The sequence below is a fragment of the Ammodytes marinus genome (genome assembly GCF_949987685.1).
Source record: "Ammodytes marinus genome assembly, chromosome: 3".
Classification (NCBI taxonomy): domain Eukaryota; kingdom Metazoa; phylum Chordata; class Actinopteri; order Uranoscopiformes; family Ammodytidae; genus Ammodytes; species Ammodytes marinus.
The window spans coordinates 26,210,493-26,229,743 of NC_137232.1; the positions used below are offsets into that span (position 1 = coordinate 26,210,493).

At 41.1% G+C, this 19,251-nt stretch overlaps 3 protein-coding genes across 5 annotated transcripts; 2 read left to right on the forward strand and 1 right to left on the reverse strand.

Annotated features, from left to right (window-relative positions):
- Positions 1-274: 274 nt before the first annotated feature.
- On the forward strand, positions 275-4,880 carry LOC307270635 (uncharacterized protein). 3 transcript variants are annotated; one of them, XM_080053504.1, is made up of 2 exons: positions 275-407; positions 1,784-4,880. In XM_080053504.1, the coding sequence occupies exons 1-2, from the start codon at positions 351-353 to the stop codon at positions 3,119-3,121; spliced, it is 1,395 nt and encodes a 464-aa protein (XP_079909630.1). In that variant the 5' UTR covers positions 275-350; the 3' UTR covers positions 3,122-4,880. The 3 variants fall into 3 exon arrangements, with proteins under 3 accessions (XP_079909630.1, XP_079909629.1, XP_079909631.1); XM_080053503.1 differs by having other exon boundaries at positions 278-407; positions 1,781-4,880; XM_080053505.1 differs by having other exon boundaries at positions 290-402; positions 1,781-4,880.
- Positions 4,881-12,103: 7,223 nt separating this feature from the next.
- On the reverse strand, positions 12,104-15,566 carry trappc6bl (trafficking protein particle complex subunit 6B, like). The gene is made up of 7 exons (XM_080053942.1): positions 15,538-15,566; positions 15,120-15,217; positions 14,848-14,915; positions 14,632-14,749; positions 14,231-14,314; positions 13,961-14,054; positions 12,104-13,869 (listed from the first exon to the last, which is right to left on the reverse strand). Exons 2-7 carry the CDS (start codon positions 15,213-15,215, stop codon positions 13,838-13,840), a joined length of 492 nt encoding a protein of 163 aa, XP_079910068.1. The 5' UTR covers positions 15,216-15,217; positions 15,538-15,566; the 3' UTR covers positions 12,104-13,837.
- Positions 15,567-16,362: 796 nt separating this feature from the next.
- bloc1s3 (biogenesis of lysosomal organelles complex-1, subunit 3) lies at positions 16,363-18,387 on the forward strand (the record flags this gene model as incomplete). Its single annotated transcript, XM_080025081.1, has 4 exons — positions 16,363-16,476; positions 16,713-16,899; positions 17,320-17,420; positions 17,668-18,387. 4 exons carry the CDS (start codon positions 16,363-16,365, stop codon positions 17,851-17,853), a joined length of 588 nt encoding a protein of 195 aa, XP_079881207.1. The 3' UTR covers positions 17,854-18,387.
- Between the last annotated feature and the right edge of the window lie 864 nt (positions 18,388-19,251).

Genomic DNA, 19,251 nt, shown 5'->3' on the forward strand with positions numbered 1-19,251 from the left:
TGAGCATGTATGATTACTGCTAGACTTAACATTACCACGTTGGTTGTTTATGCGATTGTCACGTTCATAACACTAGAACCTCATCTATTCAAATATTACTGTATAAACCCCTGTCTACAAATATGCAAATTAGGCGATGACGTCATCTACAAATATGCAAATTAGGTGATGACGTCATCTGGCGACTTCTAGCGACTTTTTGGACAGCCAATAGCGACTTTCCTTACTGAAGAGTTGGCAACACTGTATATCCAAACTAGAAACTTCTGAGCAACTCATGCCAGCGAGTTGCCCCACGTCTCACTGCGGGGGCAGACGGGATCAGACGAAGCCTTTGCTAACTCAGCAGCATGCCATCCTTCCCCCTCAGCCAGTTCTCGGACCTGGAGGAGATGATGATGTGTAAGGTAAAGGAAAGGCGCAGAGAAAGTTGAGCAAAAGTTGGCTCGCTGCGGCGGAGGGGTTAGCTAGCTAGCCACTCCAGCTAGCGACGATGCTAACTTTACTACGCCGTTTGCGCTCGTCATATTTAAAAGTCTTGTTTTGGCGCATATTGTTTCAACAACTTGGCTAATTTTAGCCCGCGGATTTATAGAGCTCTTGAACGTTTTAATGCGATCTTTAAAACAAAATGAAGCTATTTTGAACCTGAGGGTAACTTTGTCATCAAAGTAAACGCGGTGTTTCGATTCATCACAACATGGCCTCATTAAAGTACCCATTAAACAGCTAATTTAGTTAGTCCAGTTAGTTTAACTAGGATTGAACACTGGTCAAAGTCTGAACACAGCTCGTGGTCTCGGTGGTTTGGTGATCTCAACGCCAACAAGTTGAATCAAAACAGCATCGTAAACATCCGGAGCTAACTTTATACTTCAAACAAAAGTTAAAGTTGATGGTATGGAGAGGTGTTTAGTTAACTGGATGATTGTAAGTACAATCAAATATCGTACGTTAATATAAATATTTATTTACCGATTTGTTGTGATTTAATTATTGATTGATCGATTGTAGCCTAATGCATGTGCTGGGGTTAGCAACACCCTTTAGCCTGTCTCTGCCTATTTTCATCGCAGCAGAAGGTGGAAGTTTGTGTAGTTTGCCAAATAAAAGCCTTTTGTTCAAAAAGGCAAGACATAGTTTAGTTCGATGTTAATACTGTTAGTGAGATATAGGCTACAGCAATGCACTCTCTATGGCCACTGCTGAGTCCCATGGCTCAACATGCACATTGTCAAGTGTCAGCAGATGGAATCATTCTTATTTCTTTTCAGCATGTGTTTGTGGCCAATCTTCACAATATGTATTAACGCACCTAACTACTCCTCTGTGGTTACAGTACAGTTTACTCTTCAACCTCGGTTTTGTTTTCTCCTGAGAGGAATGTTGTATTAGTTCAAATGGATGGTAGAACATAAACGAGGTTGAATGAAATGAGACCATTTACTGTATAATTAACATTGTAGTATCTGAATTGCATGGCAGAAAACATACTTCTGGGGGTTGTCAAAAGTCAATATTTGATAAAGGTGTGTTTTCATATCATTTGATAGTTTTTCATCTGATCGTCTATTCACAAAATGTAAATTTTAAGAATAACTCCATCAAATGATTTAATTTGGCTATATTATATGGCTTCCTGAGGAGGGTTAGGGTTTCAGTTTTGGACTTTGAAAACAATTTACATCCTTTTCAACTAATAAATCAATATCGATAGTTTGTAAGTGAAATCTGATAGGCTAATGTTGTCTGTTCTTTTTTTTCCTCTATCTTTTTGCAGCAGTTATTAAACCTGGACCTGAGGGAGCAGAACAGCCGGCCGCCGCCGCCAGCCCTCGGTCAGGGCATGAGATCATCGCCCGGCCTCATCGGTCAGCCGCATAGCAACAGCAGCACATCCTTCTCCCTCTCGTCTCTCTCCTGCCTCCCCGGCCCTGACACCACCTCTGACGGTGTGCTGCTCACGGCCAACCAATGGGGACAAGGGCAGCAGCAGCCGGAAAGCCCTTTGCCCTCCCAGTCTCACCAGCTCGCTCATCCCACACAATGGGCAAAGACTGGCTTCCTGGCCCAGCGCTCCCTCAGCATGGTAGAGACCACCAGCAGCAGCAGTGGCATTAGCACCTCTTTGGCGTCTCTAGGCGGCTGGCCCGGTGCGGCTGACCTCACACAGTCCCAGAGTGACATCAGCTCGCCCTCCACCCGCTACAAGACGGAGCTGTGTCGCTCCTTCACCGAGAGCGGCCTGTGCAAGTACGGGGGCAAGTGCCAGTTCGCCCACGGCCAGGACGAGCTGCGCGACCTCAACCGCCACCCCAAGTACAAGACGGAGCCCTGTCGCACCTTCCACACCGTGGGCTTCTGCCCCTACGGCATCCGCTGCCACTTTGTGCACAACAACGAGGAGGAGCATCTTCAAGGCTACTCTCGCTCGTCCTCCTCCTCCTCCTCTTCCTCAGGCATTTCCTATCACCACCATCAGCAGCAGCAGCCTCCTCTCTCCTCCTCCTCCAGGTTGCACAGACCTCCCCTGGTGAGACAGAGCTTCAGTTTTGCCGGGTTCCCCTCTGCTCCTCAGCTGGCCCTTCAGCCAGCCCTCCTCTCTCCTCACCCTCCTCCTCATGCTGCCTTCTCACTGGCTGCGTCTCCGGCCTCCCCTCCCTCCTGCGCAGACATCACAGACCTGCTCTCTCACGCCTTCCTGGAGATGGACTCTGCCTTCGAGGCCTCCCCGGCCCACAGCCTGTACCAGCAGCAGCAGCCGCCCTTAGGTCAGGTGGCGGCTGAAGCAGAAGCAGCAGAATTAGCAGATCCCAGGTCTCCGTTCCTGCCCTCTCCAGACTCTGGCTGTTCTCCTAGTGGCCTGTCCCCCAGCGCCTCTCCTTCCCTGAGGCAGAGTCCAGGTGTCACGGCCCTGGGGGTCTTTTCATCATCTGAGCCGATGGGCACCAGGTCCCTGTCCTACACCTCACTCTCAGACCAGGACCAAGATGGCAGCAGCTCAGCCAGCTCTCTGAGCGGCTCTGAATCCTGCGGCGGCCTCAGCGACGCCAACGGCAGACGTCTGGCGGTGTTCAGTCAGCTCTCCGTTCCTGAGGATGCTACTGGGCTCTGCCTTTAGGCTACTGGCTGTGCCTTTCAACAAACATCATATTTTTTTGCATACATTCACACAGACATGCAGACCCCTGAAAGCGTTTGCTAAGACACACCACATGCATAACAACACACAATTCATATATATTTATCCATATCAAGTACACACTTCCATCCCCTATAAGTGCACACCTTGACCGACACCCAAGACGTTCCTTTTTGCACCTGTGTGGCGCCAAAGGAAACAAGAGACTTAGTGGCCGACTCGGAAACGCTCAGAGATTCGCCTACTAAGATTAATGTGGTTAAAAATGTCAGTAGTATACGAGTAAGGGAAGTCACACTTAAAGACGTGTGCTGCCACCAAAACAGAGTACATATCAAGATAGAAGTTCATTAGTGCTTGAAGCGCTTGATGCTTTATGAGAAAGGCAAATTGCGAAAAAGTTATTGTAATCACAGTGTGATCGGCCTCAGTGCCACCTGTTGTTCTTAAGTCCAATCGCACCATTTTGCAATCGTATTTTTACCGACATCCGTGTGATTTAAAGAATGTGACCAAGCCAAAGACATCTGTTTGTAGCTCAACCTCTTTGATTATGGTGGTACAAACACACAATGTGACCCATGTTTAGGCCTTGTTGTTTTTTCTAATAACTGTACACAGTGTTGCGTTTTATAAGCTGGTGAAATTGTTTTTTTTTGCTCTTTAACTAGTCCGAGGTTTTGTTTAGATCACTGGCCTTGAACCTGAATGTTACGTTTTTAAACAACTGAAGTGCCTGTAGCGTTATTTAAACAGGTCATGTTACAAGTGTTGAAACAAGATGTGCTGGGTGGTTGGGTGAGATATGAGGAGGGGTGTGAGTCTTTTTTTTCTTTTTCTATGTTTCTTTTTTTTTTTTTTTTAAGTCAAGTAAGCTAGTGTTAGTTTGGGTCTCTCTGTTTAAGATGTTGGTGAGATTACTCCAAAGTGTTCCTTTTTGTCCCTCGTGCATTATTCACAAACTGCCAAATTGAACCAGCCTCTACTGGAGAAGGAAGGGCATACTCAACAAAACAAAAAGTTTGCTTAACCAATACTTTTTCAAAAACTGATAGATTCTGAACATAGTTTTTGAGTTACAAGCTTTATCAAGTCACTTGACTGTTCAATGAAAGTGCGGCTTTTTACCTTTTGCCGTGTTTCCTAAAAACTTTTGTGGTGTTCATCTGTATTTTTAGATCATTTTAACACAATCATTTCCAGGAGTGGGATTATTATTTAATTGTTTTCCCTCCCGGGTCCACATGCAGCACTGGTGTTGTGCGTAATATATTTTCTTTGTGACTCTTATCCCCACTATAGTTCATCTCTCCTTCACTTTCAGTATTAATTCTTCCCGTTATGGCTTTGTACTGTTATGAATGTGTAGCATCCTGGTCACATGTGAACTGTGTACCCGGGTTTGCCTTACTGAGCTAGATCGAGCATTCTGTAGGGTTTAGTGGCATGTATGCTTAGTGTTATAGACATTTTACTTGGCCATTTGTGTGTTTACAATGTAGTTGGTTAGAAGAACAGACACTGTGCTGTTAGCAGTCTATTTAAAATTGCCTTTTCATCAGCACGTTTGAGGCCTGTTTAGTGTTAAAGGTGATGATCTTTAGTAAATTTATTTCTTTAATTTATTTTAACATATTTATAGAGGACTTTGAGTTGGTAATGCTTGTATCAAGTTTAATATATTTGGGTTATTTGTGCTTTTTTTGTACTGGAAATAAAGTTGTTTTTTTTAACTGGCTGTTTTTGTTTGTTTTGCTTGATCATATCCTCAGGGTTTCACTCAACCCATCAGGGATGTTTTAACATCTGCTAGAAATCCTTTGTATTGAGGAGCTGATGTAATAACACAGGTTATGAGACTCGTTTACAGTGATTCAAACTTTCTGCCTACGTATGCGTTATGCTGGCTGTAGTATATTTGCCACAATGAGTTCCAACATACAGGAAGGAAGCAAGCAGGAAACCAGTGAACTGTCATTTAGTTTTCATTGTAGGTCACGTTCCCCCAGTGGCAATGTACTGTTGAGGTTAACTGTGACTACACACAATGACAAAACAAGTGAATATAACACTGAATTTACTTTGAAGTTGATAATGTCAGATGACAGATGTCGACTCAGTGATAAATAGAGAACAAGAACACAAACTAGATAAAAAGGACAATAGCAGTCCAATGTACCTCCAAAAACAAATTATGAAATAAAATGTCACTCATTTCATTGTAACTTAGACTTTTCTATGAAACTGATTCTTAGAATTTTTTTAAGCTACAAAGATGACTTAAATCTTTTAATTTAATCTGAAAAACTTGTTTAAACAATCCATACATACTGGGACATGGTTTTCACTGGGAGGAAATATTCAAGAAAATATGCTTCATGCTGTGGGAAAAATACAAAGCGTTCTCTTGTTTATACATTCTTTGATTCATTCCAATGGCTTGCATGGGTTATACAGAGAGACTATAACTTCTGTTTTCATCCACAAGTGGCACTGAACAAGAGTGAAACACAAGAGATCCTTCATATTCCCATGTGAAATTGCACCACGGAGCAGGACATGAATCACACACTTACTCTGTGGTGAAGCCTCAGCTTGAAGAATGTGCTCGCAGAGCTGTGTTGCTGACTGATTCATAAGTATGAGTACAGTTGTGTTCAAAATAATAGCTGTGTTTAAAAAAGTGAGGCAAGATCAAAATCCTTATAACTTTTATTTCCAAACACGCAAATACATTGGGGACATTGCACATTCTATTCCAAATCCAAATATGAAGAAACATTTGTCAAATGTTTCTTTATCTTTACAGAAAGTGAAGAAAAAGGAATATTAGACTGTTCAAAAAAATAGCAGTGTCTGCATTTTTCTTTACAACTCAAACATTTACTGTATCAACTGAAAAATGTATGAAGATTTAGCTTTCCTATGAATCACTGAAATAATATTTAGTTGAATAACCTCTGTTTCTGAGAACTGCTTCACATCTGTGTTGCATGGAGTCGACCATGAATTCAGTGTTTGGGGGTCGTCTGACAAACTGTCTGCGGCCCCTATTCAAGCCACAGTACACTTTGAAGACAGTGAAGCATGGTGGCACAGACATCATGTTATGGGGATGTTTCTCATACTATGGTGTCGGGTCTATTTATCGCATACCATGAATCATGGACCAGTTTGGTTACATTAGAATACTTGAAGAGGTCATGCTGCCTTATGCTGAAGAGGAAATGCCCTTGAAATGGGTGTTCCAACAAGTCAACGACCCCAAACACACCAGTAAGCGAACAAGATCTTGGTTCCAGACCAACAAGATTAACGTTATGGAGTGGCCAGCCCAATCCCTGGACCTTAATCCAATAGAAAACCTATGTGGTGACATCAAAAATGCTGTTTTTGAGGCAAAACCAAGAAATGCAGAGGAATTGTGGAATGTAGTCCAATCGTCCTGGGCTGAAACACCTGTTCACAGGTGCCATAAGTTGGTCGACTCCATGCAACACAGATGTGAAGCAGTTCTCAGAAACAGAGGTTATACAATTAAATATTAGTTCAGTGTATCACAGGAAAGCTACATTTTCATGCATTTTTCAGTTGATACAGTAAATGTTTGAGTTGTAAAGATAAATGCAGACACTGCTATTTTTTTGAACAGTCTAATATTCCTTTTTCTTCACTTTCTGTTAAGCTGAAGAAACATTTGACAAATGTTTCTTCATATTTGGAGTTGGAATTGAATGTCCAATGTCCCCAATGCATTTCTGTGTATGGAAATAAAAGCTATTATTAGGATTTTGATCTTTCCTCAATGTTTTAAACACACTGCTATTATTTTGAACACAACTGTACATGAGTGCAATTATAGGCCTTTTTTCCCCCCTTGAAGTCACTCAGAATTTTATTTCTTGATTCCACTGAAAAGAAATAGTTAACAAAATAAAATAGTTGAAGAGTTGACTAAATGAATTATTAGAACAACATTGTGGCAAGAAGGTCAGAAGGACGGTCAATGTCTTCAAATACACATGTTATGGTTTAAAAAAAGATGTATCTAAGCAAGTGTTGTTTGGTACGTTTAGCTGCAACCAGTCTGTTGTAGAGGATAGCAAGAAGACAGAGACTTTTGTTTGTGTGTGTGAGTGTGTGGTCATGCCATTAAGATTTCATGTGGAGATAAGAAGTCTTTTGTTTGAGCTTTAATCTGACCAATCCTGGGCTCCCTCCCATTTCCTTTCTCCCTCACTGCCTCCACTGATTCCATCCTTCCTCCGTCCCCTTACCTCTCCACTAAGCAGCTGTTGTGGTTTAATCTACTGCGACTGTGGTGAGCATCACGAGTTGTATAGAGACAAAGTTAAATCACACAACTTAAATTTGACCTTAAATGGTGGCTATTGAAACAACATTATTGACTATAGCACTGTATATGTTTAGTGCACATTTGTGTTGACAGATATCAGGTGCCCCATTCCATACTTGTCATCTATGTAAAAGTTAAGAAACAAGAATAGAGCTTGGCATTTTTGCGACAATCAAATTGTGGCCTCAATAAGCCTACCTTAATTACATCACAGTTTTTTATGATTGCACAAACACTAAAATCGAGAGGGGGAATCAACATAGAAGGAGTTAGAGGTAGAGGCTGAGGTGGAGGAAGAGGAAGACCTGAAGCAGGACGATAACGTAGAAGAAGAGGACCAAATTGATCTAATGAAATTCTGGATACTGGATACTGTATTTTATGTGTGTTGTTGTTTGCTGTGATAACAGTGTTATGCATACTACTGCAGACATGTTTTGTTGTGATACTCCATGTTGACTGATTTTGGTGTATGCAGAGAAATAAATTATATTTTCCTCATTCTGCAGCATTAGTCTTGTCAAGTGTTGAAGAACATATTGTATGTTTGCACTTTCTCTGTGGACTTCATATACAGTACTTTAAGTGATATGAAGAGTGTGTGTTTCATATGGTGACAAAATATGTTTTGAAAAGAGTATTTCATTTTGCAAATGGTCTGAAGTGTTTTACTAATCGGTTTGTTTGGTGTGCTAATTGTGTGTAGTGTTCTGATAAATCGGGCAATGTTTTCAAAATCGTGCTTAAGCAATCGAAAAAAACTGTAAGTTAGTGAAGAAAGTTTGTATCAAAGTAGGCTACTCTCCGCCCTCCAGAAATCTCTTTCATTCACACACAAACACACACACTCACAGACACACACACACAAACAAGAGCATTATCTTGTCAGTTAACATGAGATGGGCGGGCTGTCTGGGAGTGATTAGTGGCCGTGAGGGGGTTTAAAGGCATGTGTTTTCTCTTACACTGTGTGTGTGTGTGTGTGTGTGTGTGTGTGTGTGTGTGTGTGTGTGTGTGTGTGTCTGTGTATGTGTCTGTGTGTGTGTGTGTGTGTGTGTGTGTGTGTGTGTGTGTGTGTGTGCGCGCAATATATTGTGTCAGATAGACATTCTCCCACACTCTTGCCCTGTGGGACATAGGAAAGGCAAGCAGATGGCTGTATTCAGGTCCACCACGGGTCAACATATGGCCCCGAGAGACAAAATGTGTGTGTGTGTGTGTGTGTGTGTGTGGGACAGAGAATCTCACTCATGCTATGCTTGAGTGGAGGAAGTTGAATGACTAGGCAGGGAGGAGGAGGGGAAAAAGAAAAAGGTAATAGCGGGGCAGAAAAGAAGCTTTGAAAAAAAAGAAGCTGTGAGATAAAGAAACGATGGGACTATTTGAATGGATGAAAGTGGGCGGCATCTTGCCAGATTGTGTCCTAGGTTGTTGAATACAGCAACTTGACTACTGTTGAGTACAGTCATCTGCAGATTTGTTAAGATGCTCAGAGGAAACATAAGACCAGCCTTTAGAGGCAGCAGAGTGAGACTTCATGCTGTAAAGTATTCTGTTTATAAAAGTATGTTTTAAAAGTTTTTTTATTTTTTTTATTTTTTACTTCAGTTCCTGGAAAAAAAATCAAATCAACGAGATAATGTGAGTAAGAACCTTCAAAGTGGTTGATTCATAGATAGTATATACTGTAAGATGGATGTAGCATCCGGGCTGACCTCAGTTATTCAGACTGCATCCCATTCTCCTGGCTTATGCATGTCGCCATCTTGTGAGATTAATAAAACTGTGAAAACGGCCTGTTTAACAAGTGTGTCATAGAAAATTTGCTCAGTTTTGGTACCACCTCGTAGTGGCCACCGGAAGTTACTGCGATGTTTGTCACTCCCGCATTGGATGCTGGTAGAACTCGCTGTGGTTGGGGCTTGGGTCGATTAAGTTGCACTAGTTAGTAGGCTACATCAAATACTAGCCAGAAATTAGCTTGCCATTTGGCTAACCACCAATAAGATCAAGTTAATGATTACGTCTAGGCTACTGCTAATCCTAGCATAACTGCAATGTCAATACTAAACATGTTTGAATATGAAATATGAATAAACATCAACCTTGCTGAAGTGTAGCCTACTTTATTGATTTTGCCCACCTCTTAGCAGCAAGGTAGCATCAAGATATTGATTCTTATGGATTACTAACAGATATACCTGCTTTAGCCTTAGACGTGGACCTTGTAGAGCAGCACAGATTAATCCATTTACTATAGCATTTTTTTTTTTGGACCCCTGAATTTTCATTTAAAAGCTAGCCTGCCCTAGGGCCTACTACCAAATTGCCATTATTATTTTTATATATTGGTGATTTCAGTTTGTGTCGGCCTGCTTAAAGTGAAGTTCGTAAACTTAACCCTGATTAATAGTCTCTGTTAGAGAACTCACACTACAAAAGACTTCTGCCAGTCTATGTGGACAGTGTAACTGATTTTTAGCAAGTCATCCATTTCAGAGAGAGGATGCTGGTTCTAGTTGCACACCCCAGGCACACCCCCAACATCCCAACACCTCCTTTCTTTCTTCCAGCCCCCACCCCCTCCCTCCTCCTCCTCCTCCTCCTCCTCCTCCTTTTGTCTCCTCCCTTACTCCATTCAGCGGGCCTCTTTGTGCTGGCACTGCTGACATTGTGATGCAGGGGTATAGTAAGGCAGGAGGTGGGCGAGCAAAGCCTTGCAGAGCAGCACAAAAACAGCTGTTGCTGAATTCTCACCGACTGTCATTCCTTTAATTTTTCACTGTCTCCCAGGAGCCCCATCACTTTGCAGTGGCTATGAGACATTTAAGGAAACAAGAAACTTCCCTTTTTTTTACTACACTGCTTCCCCACTCCTCTAATAAACTTCTCTTGTCTACCTTTCATTTCCCCTCCAGCCTCCTGTAGAGGCTCTTGATTCTCTCTATCTCAGTCTCACCCTCTCTTCCTCCAATTCTGCTCCCCCCCTCCTCCCTAGGCTTTCTCTCTAATCCCTCAGTCTGATCCCCTCCTCCCCTTTCCAGAGGATTTGGGCAAAGTGTTTAATGGCTTGCAACAAATGGGTAAAATAGTGGGCTAGTCAGGTGCTTCACATTTAGGCCCAATGCCTAACACAATTTTTATTTAACTATTTTTCTTTTTATACGGTATTCGTAAACTTTTATTGACGTTTAAAAACCACACGTCTTTTTGTCACCTATGATGCACTATGCAGGGGCAGAGGGGCAGTCTACTTATGAACAAGGATCTTATTTAACATGTCTTGAACTCTTCAGCTCATTCAAGAACTGTTGTCATGAGGGTCCTCCAGACTGAATTAAGGACATAACCTAGTTTGAGTGGTAACCCACAATTAAGGACAATTGAGTTAAGATTATTTTAAAGTGCGACTCTAGCAATGTGGTAATGCACTTCCAGATAGTAGAGGGACTTAAAAGATTTTTTTTTTAAATGATCAAAACTGGGACCGACATATCCTTACTATAACACCTAACATTGGTTAAGCAACAAAAAAGACTGGATTCTACACTTCCTGTGATGCAACCAACAGCAACAATATATACATATATAGCCTTCAGCGCCAAGCCAAAATAAATCAGATGACATCCCCAGGGGACTGTTTACTCAGAGTTTTAAATTCTTCCCTTGAGAGCCACAGAAGCCGCTTCACAACCGGTTTCACGGGCTTAGTGGAACTCCCCATGATGAGCAAAGACATTCTCTTTCTCTCCTCCTGCTATTTTATGGCAACTATTTTATGCTTCTTGGTGGGGTTTGGGAACAAACAATTACGTTTCAGTGTTGGTGGAAAACCAAGCTCCCAAACAGATGTGCAAACATTGTTTGTAGCAGAGGAGTAAAAAAACTATCAAATCAACACTTCGAAATAGATGTCATTGCCATTACTTCAGCCAATAAGACATCTGCCTGTATATAACTTGTAGAGTTTCAACTTGAAAGACTATCTAGATGTAATAAAGTTACCAAAAGTTCACTGTCACATGTGCATGAGAGGTTGTCCACATCAGATAGCTCATTCATATTGATAGCCATAATGTCAAATATTCAATGAAATACTGAGGCAAGGGTTCCTCCTTGGCATGGTTAAAATCAACATCCATGTTGTGTCAAATAGACAGTAAAGATTGTTTTCCCAGCAGTAGAACGTAAAAAGGGAGATAGCATCCACACAACAGTTTTTCACTGTGAGCGACTGTGGCTCAGTTGGTAGAGCGGGTCGGCCTATGATCAAAGGGTTGGAGGTTCGATCCCCGCCCTGCCACCTGTGTCATAGTTGTTGTGTCCTTGGGTAAGACACTTCACCCACCTTGCCTCATGTGAATGTCAATAATTAGCCTGCTATCGGTGTATGAATGTGTGTGTGTGTGAATGGTAACGTGGGAAAGGAAAACAGGTCTCCCTTGCAAAAATGTCTTCGCTCTCAATGGGATATACCTGTATAAATAAAATAAAAAGGTTTTCAGGACCAAGCTTGAGTGATACATAGTGAAAAATCATGAAATGGTTCAAATTGAATGTAACAACTTTTATTGTGTAAAACGATTACACTGGTGGCAGTGGAATACTGAAACACGGTCAGGAGCAGAGATTTTAAAAATAAAAGGAAGAGTGAGCACCACAATCCATGGACCTGCGCAATAATCTCAAAGTGGTGACATAACATGTAACTTCCAGAGAATATATATCTATAGGGTGTAAAATATTGTACCATATGTGATGATCGATTGGGCTGAACCCTGTTGTAAACATTAACCTGAAACTCAGATTGATCATGGTGTTCTTGTAAAACTGAAGTTATAGTTCATCCTGTTAGGACTGCACATCAATAGTGAATATTTCAAGTGCAACACACACACACACACACACAGTAGAACCTGCTAATAACAAGCTCATGATATGGATCAGCAACATGAAAGAAATATTAATACTTAAGCAGGGATGATGGGGAAAAGGAAATGCTGTCGCTAATTCACACAGGGAAATGTATTGCAATGCAAAGGAGTAATAAAGGAGAGGAAAAAAGTTATCCGAAATGTGTATTGTATTCTTTACAGTGAAGTCTGAATTCTTGGCAAAATGTATTGTTTGACAACATATTCTTGATTCTTTATCAAATGTCAAAATTGTGAAAATAATATATTTGAGTATTTCTATAAAAGAATGTGCAAGAAGTATGTCCACAGATTAGAACAAGAGTGATTGGACATAACTTGCCACAAAAGTTGAATCGTTAAAGCCAGTCCAGTGAAAAATAATGACAGCTTTATGTCTCCCTCTAGTGGCACAATGTAGCAACAGCATCTACCATCATGGTATTGTGTTTGTGGCGTTGCCTATTCTTGTTCAACAGGCATTGTTTTGGTGGTGTTTCAGTCCCAAAATTATTATTCTATTTATAGAAGTCAAGAATAAAAAACAAAAAAAATAAAAATAAATGTGACTCGGAGATCACTATTTCACAGCCTTAAAACATGTTACAATCACATTTACAGATTATTGTTTGCAATGGAACATCTAAATACAGGTTACCACATCTGAAAATATGAAATAATTAAAATAAAAAAAATGTTCCGTTAACTCATGCTGGTTTAGCATTTTGCCTTAAAAATGTAATGACATTTAAAATAACCTCAACTCCGAAACTCCTAAAGGCAATCTGCTACAATGCAGAGCAAAGCACCAGGAGCTGTTTACAGCTTCTCTGCAGAGAAACAACTGTTACAGAATCAATCTGAGCCAGGTGCAAGGATTTCCAAAGACTCAATTATTATTTGGATGCTTAAAGACATGCTATGGCAGTTGTAGTCCTAAACTATCATCCAAAATGATATTCTGATTATTTATTTTTCAATTATTTCTCAGTAAGCACTCTGTCCTCTCTGTATTGGGGACTCAATATTGCAACACATTACAACGAACATCAAGTTACCTTGTGATCTACTATACATTCACATTATTGTATTCACAGCCACTGACAGCTAACAGATATATCTTTAAAGAGTCAGTCAGGGCCAGGCGCTGCTTATTTAGTGAAAACTTAAGTTGCGAACATCATACATTATTTCTTCCAAATGGGTAAATAACTTCTATCAAAATCAAGATGGAAAAAAGAAAAAGAAAACCAATCTTGTTCTGTATCAGAGTGGCACCGGTCAAAAGCTACGCCCCTGGCTGAAGCTCTTTGCCATGTCAGGGGTACCTGAGCCATGCCAGTCCTGTTTGAACACTGTCTTTGTGGACTAACAGAGCCCCACAGGGCCATGCTCATTAGCACCAGGGGAACAGAGAGGAACAGCTCACAACTTCTGGACCACCACCTGGAACTTGCCTGGCATGACAAAATGAAGAAGAGGTAAATCATTTATTTGGACCTTAATATGCATACACAAATTTTTTTTCCCACACGGATTCACACTTACAGGATGGCATAACAGAGAGCTCAGCTGTCACAACGCTGTCCAGACCTAGGTTGGACAGAGCTCCTCTCACTACGCCACAGGAAAAAGCCAGGTACTGAGAGAAAATACACCGAGTTTACAAATTAGCCTGAGCTACATTGAATGAGACATTGTTTTTTCTTGTTGCTTCATACCAGAAAAAGATAATTTAAGCCCTTGTAAATTGATCCTCATTTGTGGGATATGTCTCTTTGAGAGCGAGTGAGAGAAAGAGACAGTTTGCATGCTAACCTTAGGAGCCTGATCCAGGTACTGTTTTCCACTGGATAGCTGAGTCAGCAGAGAGAACTTGTTGTCCTGGAGAACATAAGTACCCTTTTGCAGACAACACACACAGTAAAAACATTTATATAACACTTACTTTACTTAAACTTGCTAAAAGGATTAGAATTATAAACTATGACTTTTTTTAAAGATTAAAATACTCTGAGTACTCTTCTTTGCAAGAAGGATCTGTGATAAACAACTCTATCACAAACAAAGTCAAAAAGTTATACGGTTGGAAAGACTCCTGATGATCTCATGAGACATAATTGTAGCGGAGCAAAAAACACTCTCAAAGTACAGTTTGCCTTTTCGTTGTGTCCTTAGCAGCCGTCTGCATGTCGTTACAGTGCATTTTATCGTTTTACCTGATGGTTTGTTCGGAGGTTGTCAACCTGCCTCCTGAACACCTTTGTCCAGAAGTCTTTACAGACAAACTTCATTACGTCCAACTCATCCTTGAAGCTGGGAGAGTCCCTGGTCAACCTAGATTGACAAAAAAAAAAAAGAAGTGAGCATGCACATTTGCACACATCATTTAGCTGTTGCACATAGAGAACAATACGTGCGTGCTTGATGTCTACCTCTCAATGAGACCTTGTCCCACCCTGAAGCCCATACTTTCAAGGACGGAAACACAGGCAGCCCTGTCCTGAAGAGAAGAAATGTAACCAGTTGATTTGCTGAGGACAATAACTGGCTTCATACTGTGTTGGTACGGTGTGTCCTGTAAAGTAAGAGTGATTTCATCCACATATGTGCAGATAAGCTTGCACAAGTAAAACTAGATGGGGATTTCAGGTTATTCTGTGTGTCGTGTGTCAAATTGAATGATTTCTGCTTTTGTTAAACGCACCTTGTTGTCCATCTCTCCTATACTGGACTGCTGCTCCCTGTAAACATGTGACACCATCTCCATATGGAGAAAGTCAAACAGAGTCTCGTCCGCCATTCCTGACAAGCACACAGACGTTAGTAGACAGTAAAATAGGACGCTAACGTAAAACACTTGACCGACTTGACAAACAGTGAAACATTCAACACAAAAGTCGAATTGTAAATGTTAAAACCCTCGTACAGCAGCTTAGCTTTAGCCAGATGGCTAGCACTACAACGCTACTGTTGTGCGCTGGCAACATTGTCCAGGTCGTGTTTTTTTTCTTCTATATTCACATATGAGAACACATGAGGACAAAGCAATGCATGTATTTGTGGCACAGTTTTCAGTTCAACATAACTAGATTAAATGCAGTGAACAGTTAAATCTATTTTACCTGCCAATTGACGGTAGGTAAACGGAGTAAACACAAGCCCGTTGCCTCGGTTGCACTCGATTTTAATGACAGGGTGTTCCTAGGGATTCATGTGGGCGGAGTTAGCGGGAGTTGTCACTAGAATAACGTGAAATAAAAGCACTGACAAGTAGGTTCACAACAACCAAGCGTGAACATAAATCATACATCATACATCCTGTAAAACAGCATGACGTTCTCAAGTTGAGGGCCCAGGTAAAGTACCTTGCCTGAAACACAGAAGTAAACGACGTTATATTTCGGTGTACGCCGTATTAATAATAAACAGACTCTTGTGAGTTCCTCGCATGTTATCCAATCATGAGGTCTAACGTCACACGTCACGTGACACGGTATCCGAGCTCCGATTGGGTCCTGGGGTAACTAAACATTTCCTCACTGCTCATGTGATTTCAGTTTTTGGACCCACAGAGAAGGTTTGACAGTTGTTTGGATTTTATATTTGAATATGTACCTTTAGCTAACATTACATTACAATATATTAACACTGCAGTTAACTTGCACTGAGAGCAAAGTGAGGAAACCACCTTACTCTGTATTACTGCGGTTATTAACTGGTATTTACTATTTAGCTACAATGATAATTGAAACCTAACTAAAGGCTACTAGGATGGATTCCGTTTTGCTAATGAGGTTTTGTTGTCTATCTGTATGTGTGTGTGTGTGTGTGTGTGTGTGTGTGTGTGTGTGTGTGTGTGTGTGTGTGTGTGTGTGTGTGCACATGCATACATGTTTTGTGCGTGTTTTTGTGTTTCTGTTTGTGTGTTTCTGTGTACACGTACAGTCATGTCCAGCAGGTACCAGATCGTGGTGCAGGGCGAGGCCTCTGAGACAGACTCCGATGATGAGGTCTACATCACCTCCATGGCCCCTCCCCAAGCTTCCACAAGAGGAGCCAAGGTTGTCTTTGCCAAGTGTGTGTCCATAAGCATCAACCAAGCATCTCTACCCCTCCTCCTGTCATGAATTTACAGTTTACCGTGTGTGTGTGTGTGTGTGTGTGTGTGTGTGTGTGTGTGTGTGTGTGTGTGTGTGTGTGTGTGTGTGTGTGTGTGTGTGTGTGTGTGTGTGTGTGTGTGTGTGTGTGTGTGTGTGTGTGTGTGTGTGTGTGTGTGATATCTGGGATGCTGTGTCAGGTTCCAGGCGAGGCGTCTGAGACTGACAGTGAGGCTGAGGAGGAGCCGGCTGACAGAGCCTCCACACTGAGCCTGGAGAGCGCACAGATCCTCCGGAGAGACCTGCCTCCTCTAATCGTAGTGAGAGACCACCCGGATATACAGTCCATAGTGGAAGACAGACCAAGCCCCACACACAGGCCACACGGTGAGAAATTCCAGCTAAGATTAAATCAAGATGAATCGATTATTAAAATAATCGGCAACTATTTTTTTAATAGTTTTGAGTAATTTTTTAATAAAAAATGTCTAAATTCTCTGATTTCAGCTTCTCAAATGTGAATATTTTCTGTTTTTTTTAATCCTATTATGCCAGTAAACTGAAATATCTGTGTGTTTTGGACATAACAATACACTTGAGGACGTCAACATGGGCTTTGGAAAATTGATCAACGTTTTTCACCATTTTCTGACATTTTACGGACCAAAACACTAATCGATTAATAATCGAGAAAATAATCGACAGATTAATCGATTATCAAAATAATCGTTAGTTGCAGCCCTAAATGTAATGGGAGGAAGATAAGTCCGGTTCTGTTCTCAGTTACTCATGTTATGATGTTTCTAGGCGAGACCCTTTTACAACAGAAGCTGCAGGAATCTAACAGCCGACTGTATTCCGACGTGGGACAGACACTACGGCAGGTTTATGGCAGTGCCAGTAGAGAGGTATGCATATGTGTTTGACTCGGGCACTTATTATTAAATGTATAAAGTTGGCCTACAAAGGTTGCCAAAATGCTCCTTTTCAGCACTTTACAACCTAGGTCCCTGCACTCGTTCTACATACATTTGAGCTCCAAATATATTGCGTTATTGCTTGTCAATTTAAATAATAATTACCTTGACATTTAAAACAATCCTTTCATAAGAATGTTGTGACAGCTGATTGATGATGATTTTTTTTTTGTCCTAGGTGTACAATGCCACAGCTCAGCTGAATACATCACAGGGCGCCATCATCAACGCCTCCCACAGCATACGATTAATCCTGGATGACCTGAAGGCAGTGTCCGAGAAGATTGACATAATCACCAGCTGTCAAATACTGCCTGAAATAAACATCAATAATCCAAATAACTGTACTGCTCCCACACCTTGACGACACAAATCATTTTATATATTTCAAATGTACATATCATCACGATGTTTTAAAATCAGTATGGCTATATTGATGTCACTGAATATCACTGAGTAGGATTCAAGCAATTCCTTTACTATATTTGATGTCTTCTGGTCCTCTGTGACAGGTTGAGAAGGTAGACTTGTACATGTTTGGTTCAAATCTTGGTTACTTGTGTTTTGAAATGTGTTGACAGGAATCAGAAAGTGATTGAATGGAAAATAAAGTAGCTGATCATTGAAACAATTCCAAAGAAGTTTCTTACTTGAAATATATAAGTTATAAATATGAATGTAATGTTTTCAAATAAACAATAATGGAAAAGTATGAAAATAATGGTTGATTGCATGCACTCAGCAGCAGCAGGAACAGTTAGATTAAGTGTAGTGTTCTACAATGTTTCAGCCACCTGATGGCGCCATCAACACAGACACACACACACACACACACAACGACTTGAGTGATTTGATCTTTGTGCATTGTCTGAGTAGATGTACTCAGTTATATCCACTACTTCAGTAATATGTACATTTGATTCATTTATAGATACAAATAAATGGGAGATATTCTTTTTTTTTACTCTGTCTAATATAATATGTTGAAATGGCGACAATAAAGTAATGAAAAGTGTTGGCCATTCACTTTGGTCTGCTGTTCCTCTATCTTTGTCAGTCGTTGGTTTGGTTGACTTTGTAGAAACAATTTGTCCATCTTTCAATCTCACTCAGATCACACTGTAAACTGCTTTAAACCTGATCCAGTTCAGTCCCCAAAACAAGTAGCTCCAGTGTGTATGGCGACCATTTAAAAAGCTCTTTCTATAGAAATAGAAAGCATCAGTAGGCTGGAAAAAATAAAATTAGATTGTGCTCAAAATGACCAGTCACTGTCCTGTCAAACTACTCGAGTTTCCTTTAGGGAATTAGTTTCCCCTTTACACCATTATTCGTTGTTCACCTTTAATTGATTAAGGTAAAACAGTGCAAATAGAAACACACACACACACACACACCGTGCAGTACTGATCCATCATGCTTAAAGCAGACAGATGAGCAGAGTGTTTGCCACGGGAGAACCTTAGTAATAGAGAGGAGTCATTACCGGCTAAACTAAAGGGGGCAAAGATGAGGTGTTCATTTTGGATCTGGTCTTTGCCCTTTCATTTCTGACTGGGACATAGGTATGAGCCATTCATCATTCGATCAGCGACTCTCATGGGATGAAGGTTAGTGGATATGAGCACAGAGGTAGCAGAGACCCCAGAGATGCAGGGAATCTGCTATCTTTATCTCACTCCCAGTGTGTGTGTGTGTGTGCGCGTGTGTGTGTTTGTGTGTGTGTGGGCAGCCCTCAGTCCCAAATGTGCAGATTGAGCTC

Excerpts from the sequence above, each read along its gene's own strand:
- LOC307270635 (XM_080053503.1), top strand. The coding sequence starts at position 351 with ATGCCATCCTTCCCCCTCAGCCAGTTCTCGGACCTGGAGGAGATGATG. Across the intron at positions 408-1,780 it reads AGGAGATGATGATGTGTAAG|CAGTTATTAAACCTGGACCT; the intron begins GTAAAGGAAAGG and ends ATCTTTTTGCAG.
- trappc6bl (XM_080053942.1), bottom strand. The coding sequence starts at position 15,215 with ATGGCGGACGAGACTCTGTTTGACTTTCTCCATATGGAGATGGTGTCA. Across the intron at positions 14,750-14,847 it reads GGACAAGGTCTCATTGAGAG|GTTGACCAGGGACTCTCCCA; the intron begins GTAGACATCAAG and ends TTGTCAATCTAG. Across the intron at positions 14,055-14,230 it reads ACCTGGATCAGGCTCCTAAG|TACCTGGCTTTTTCCTGTGG; the intron begins GTTAGCATGCAA and ends ATTTTCTCTCAG.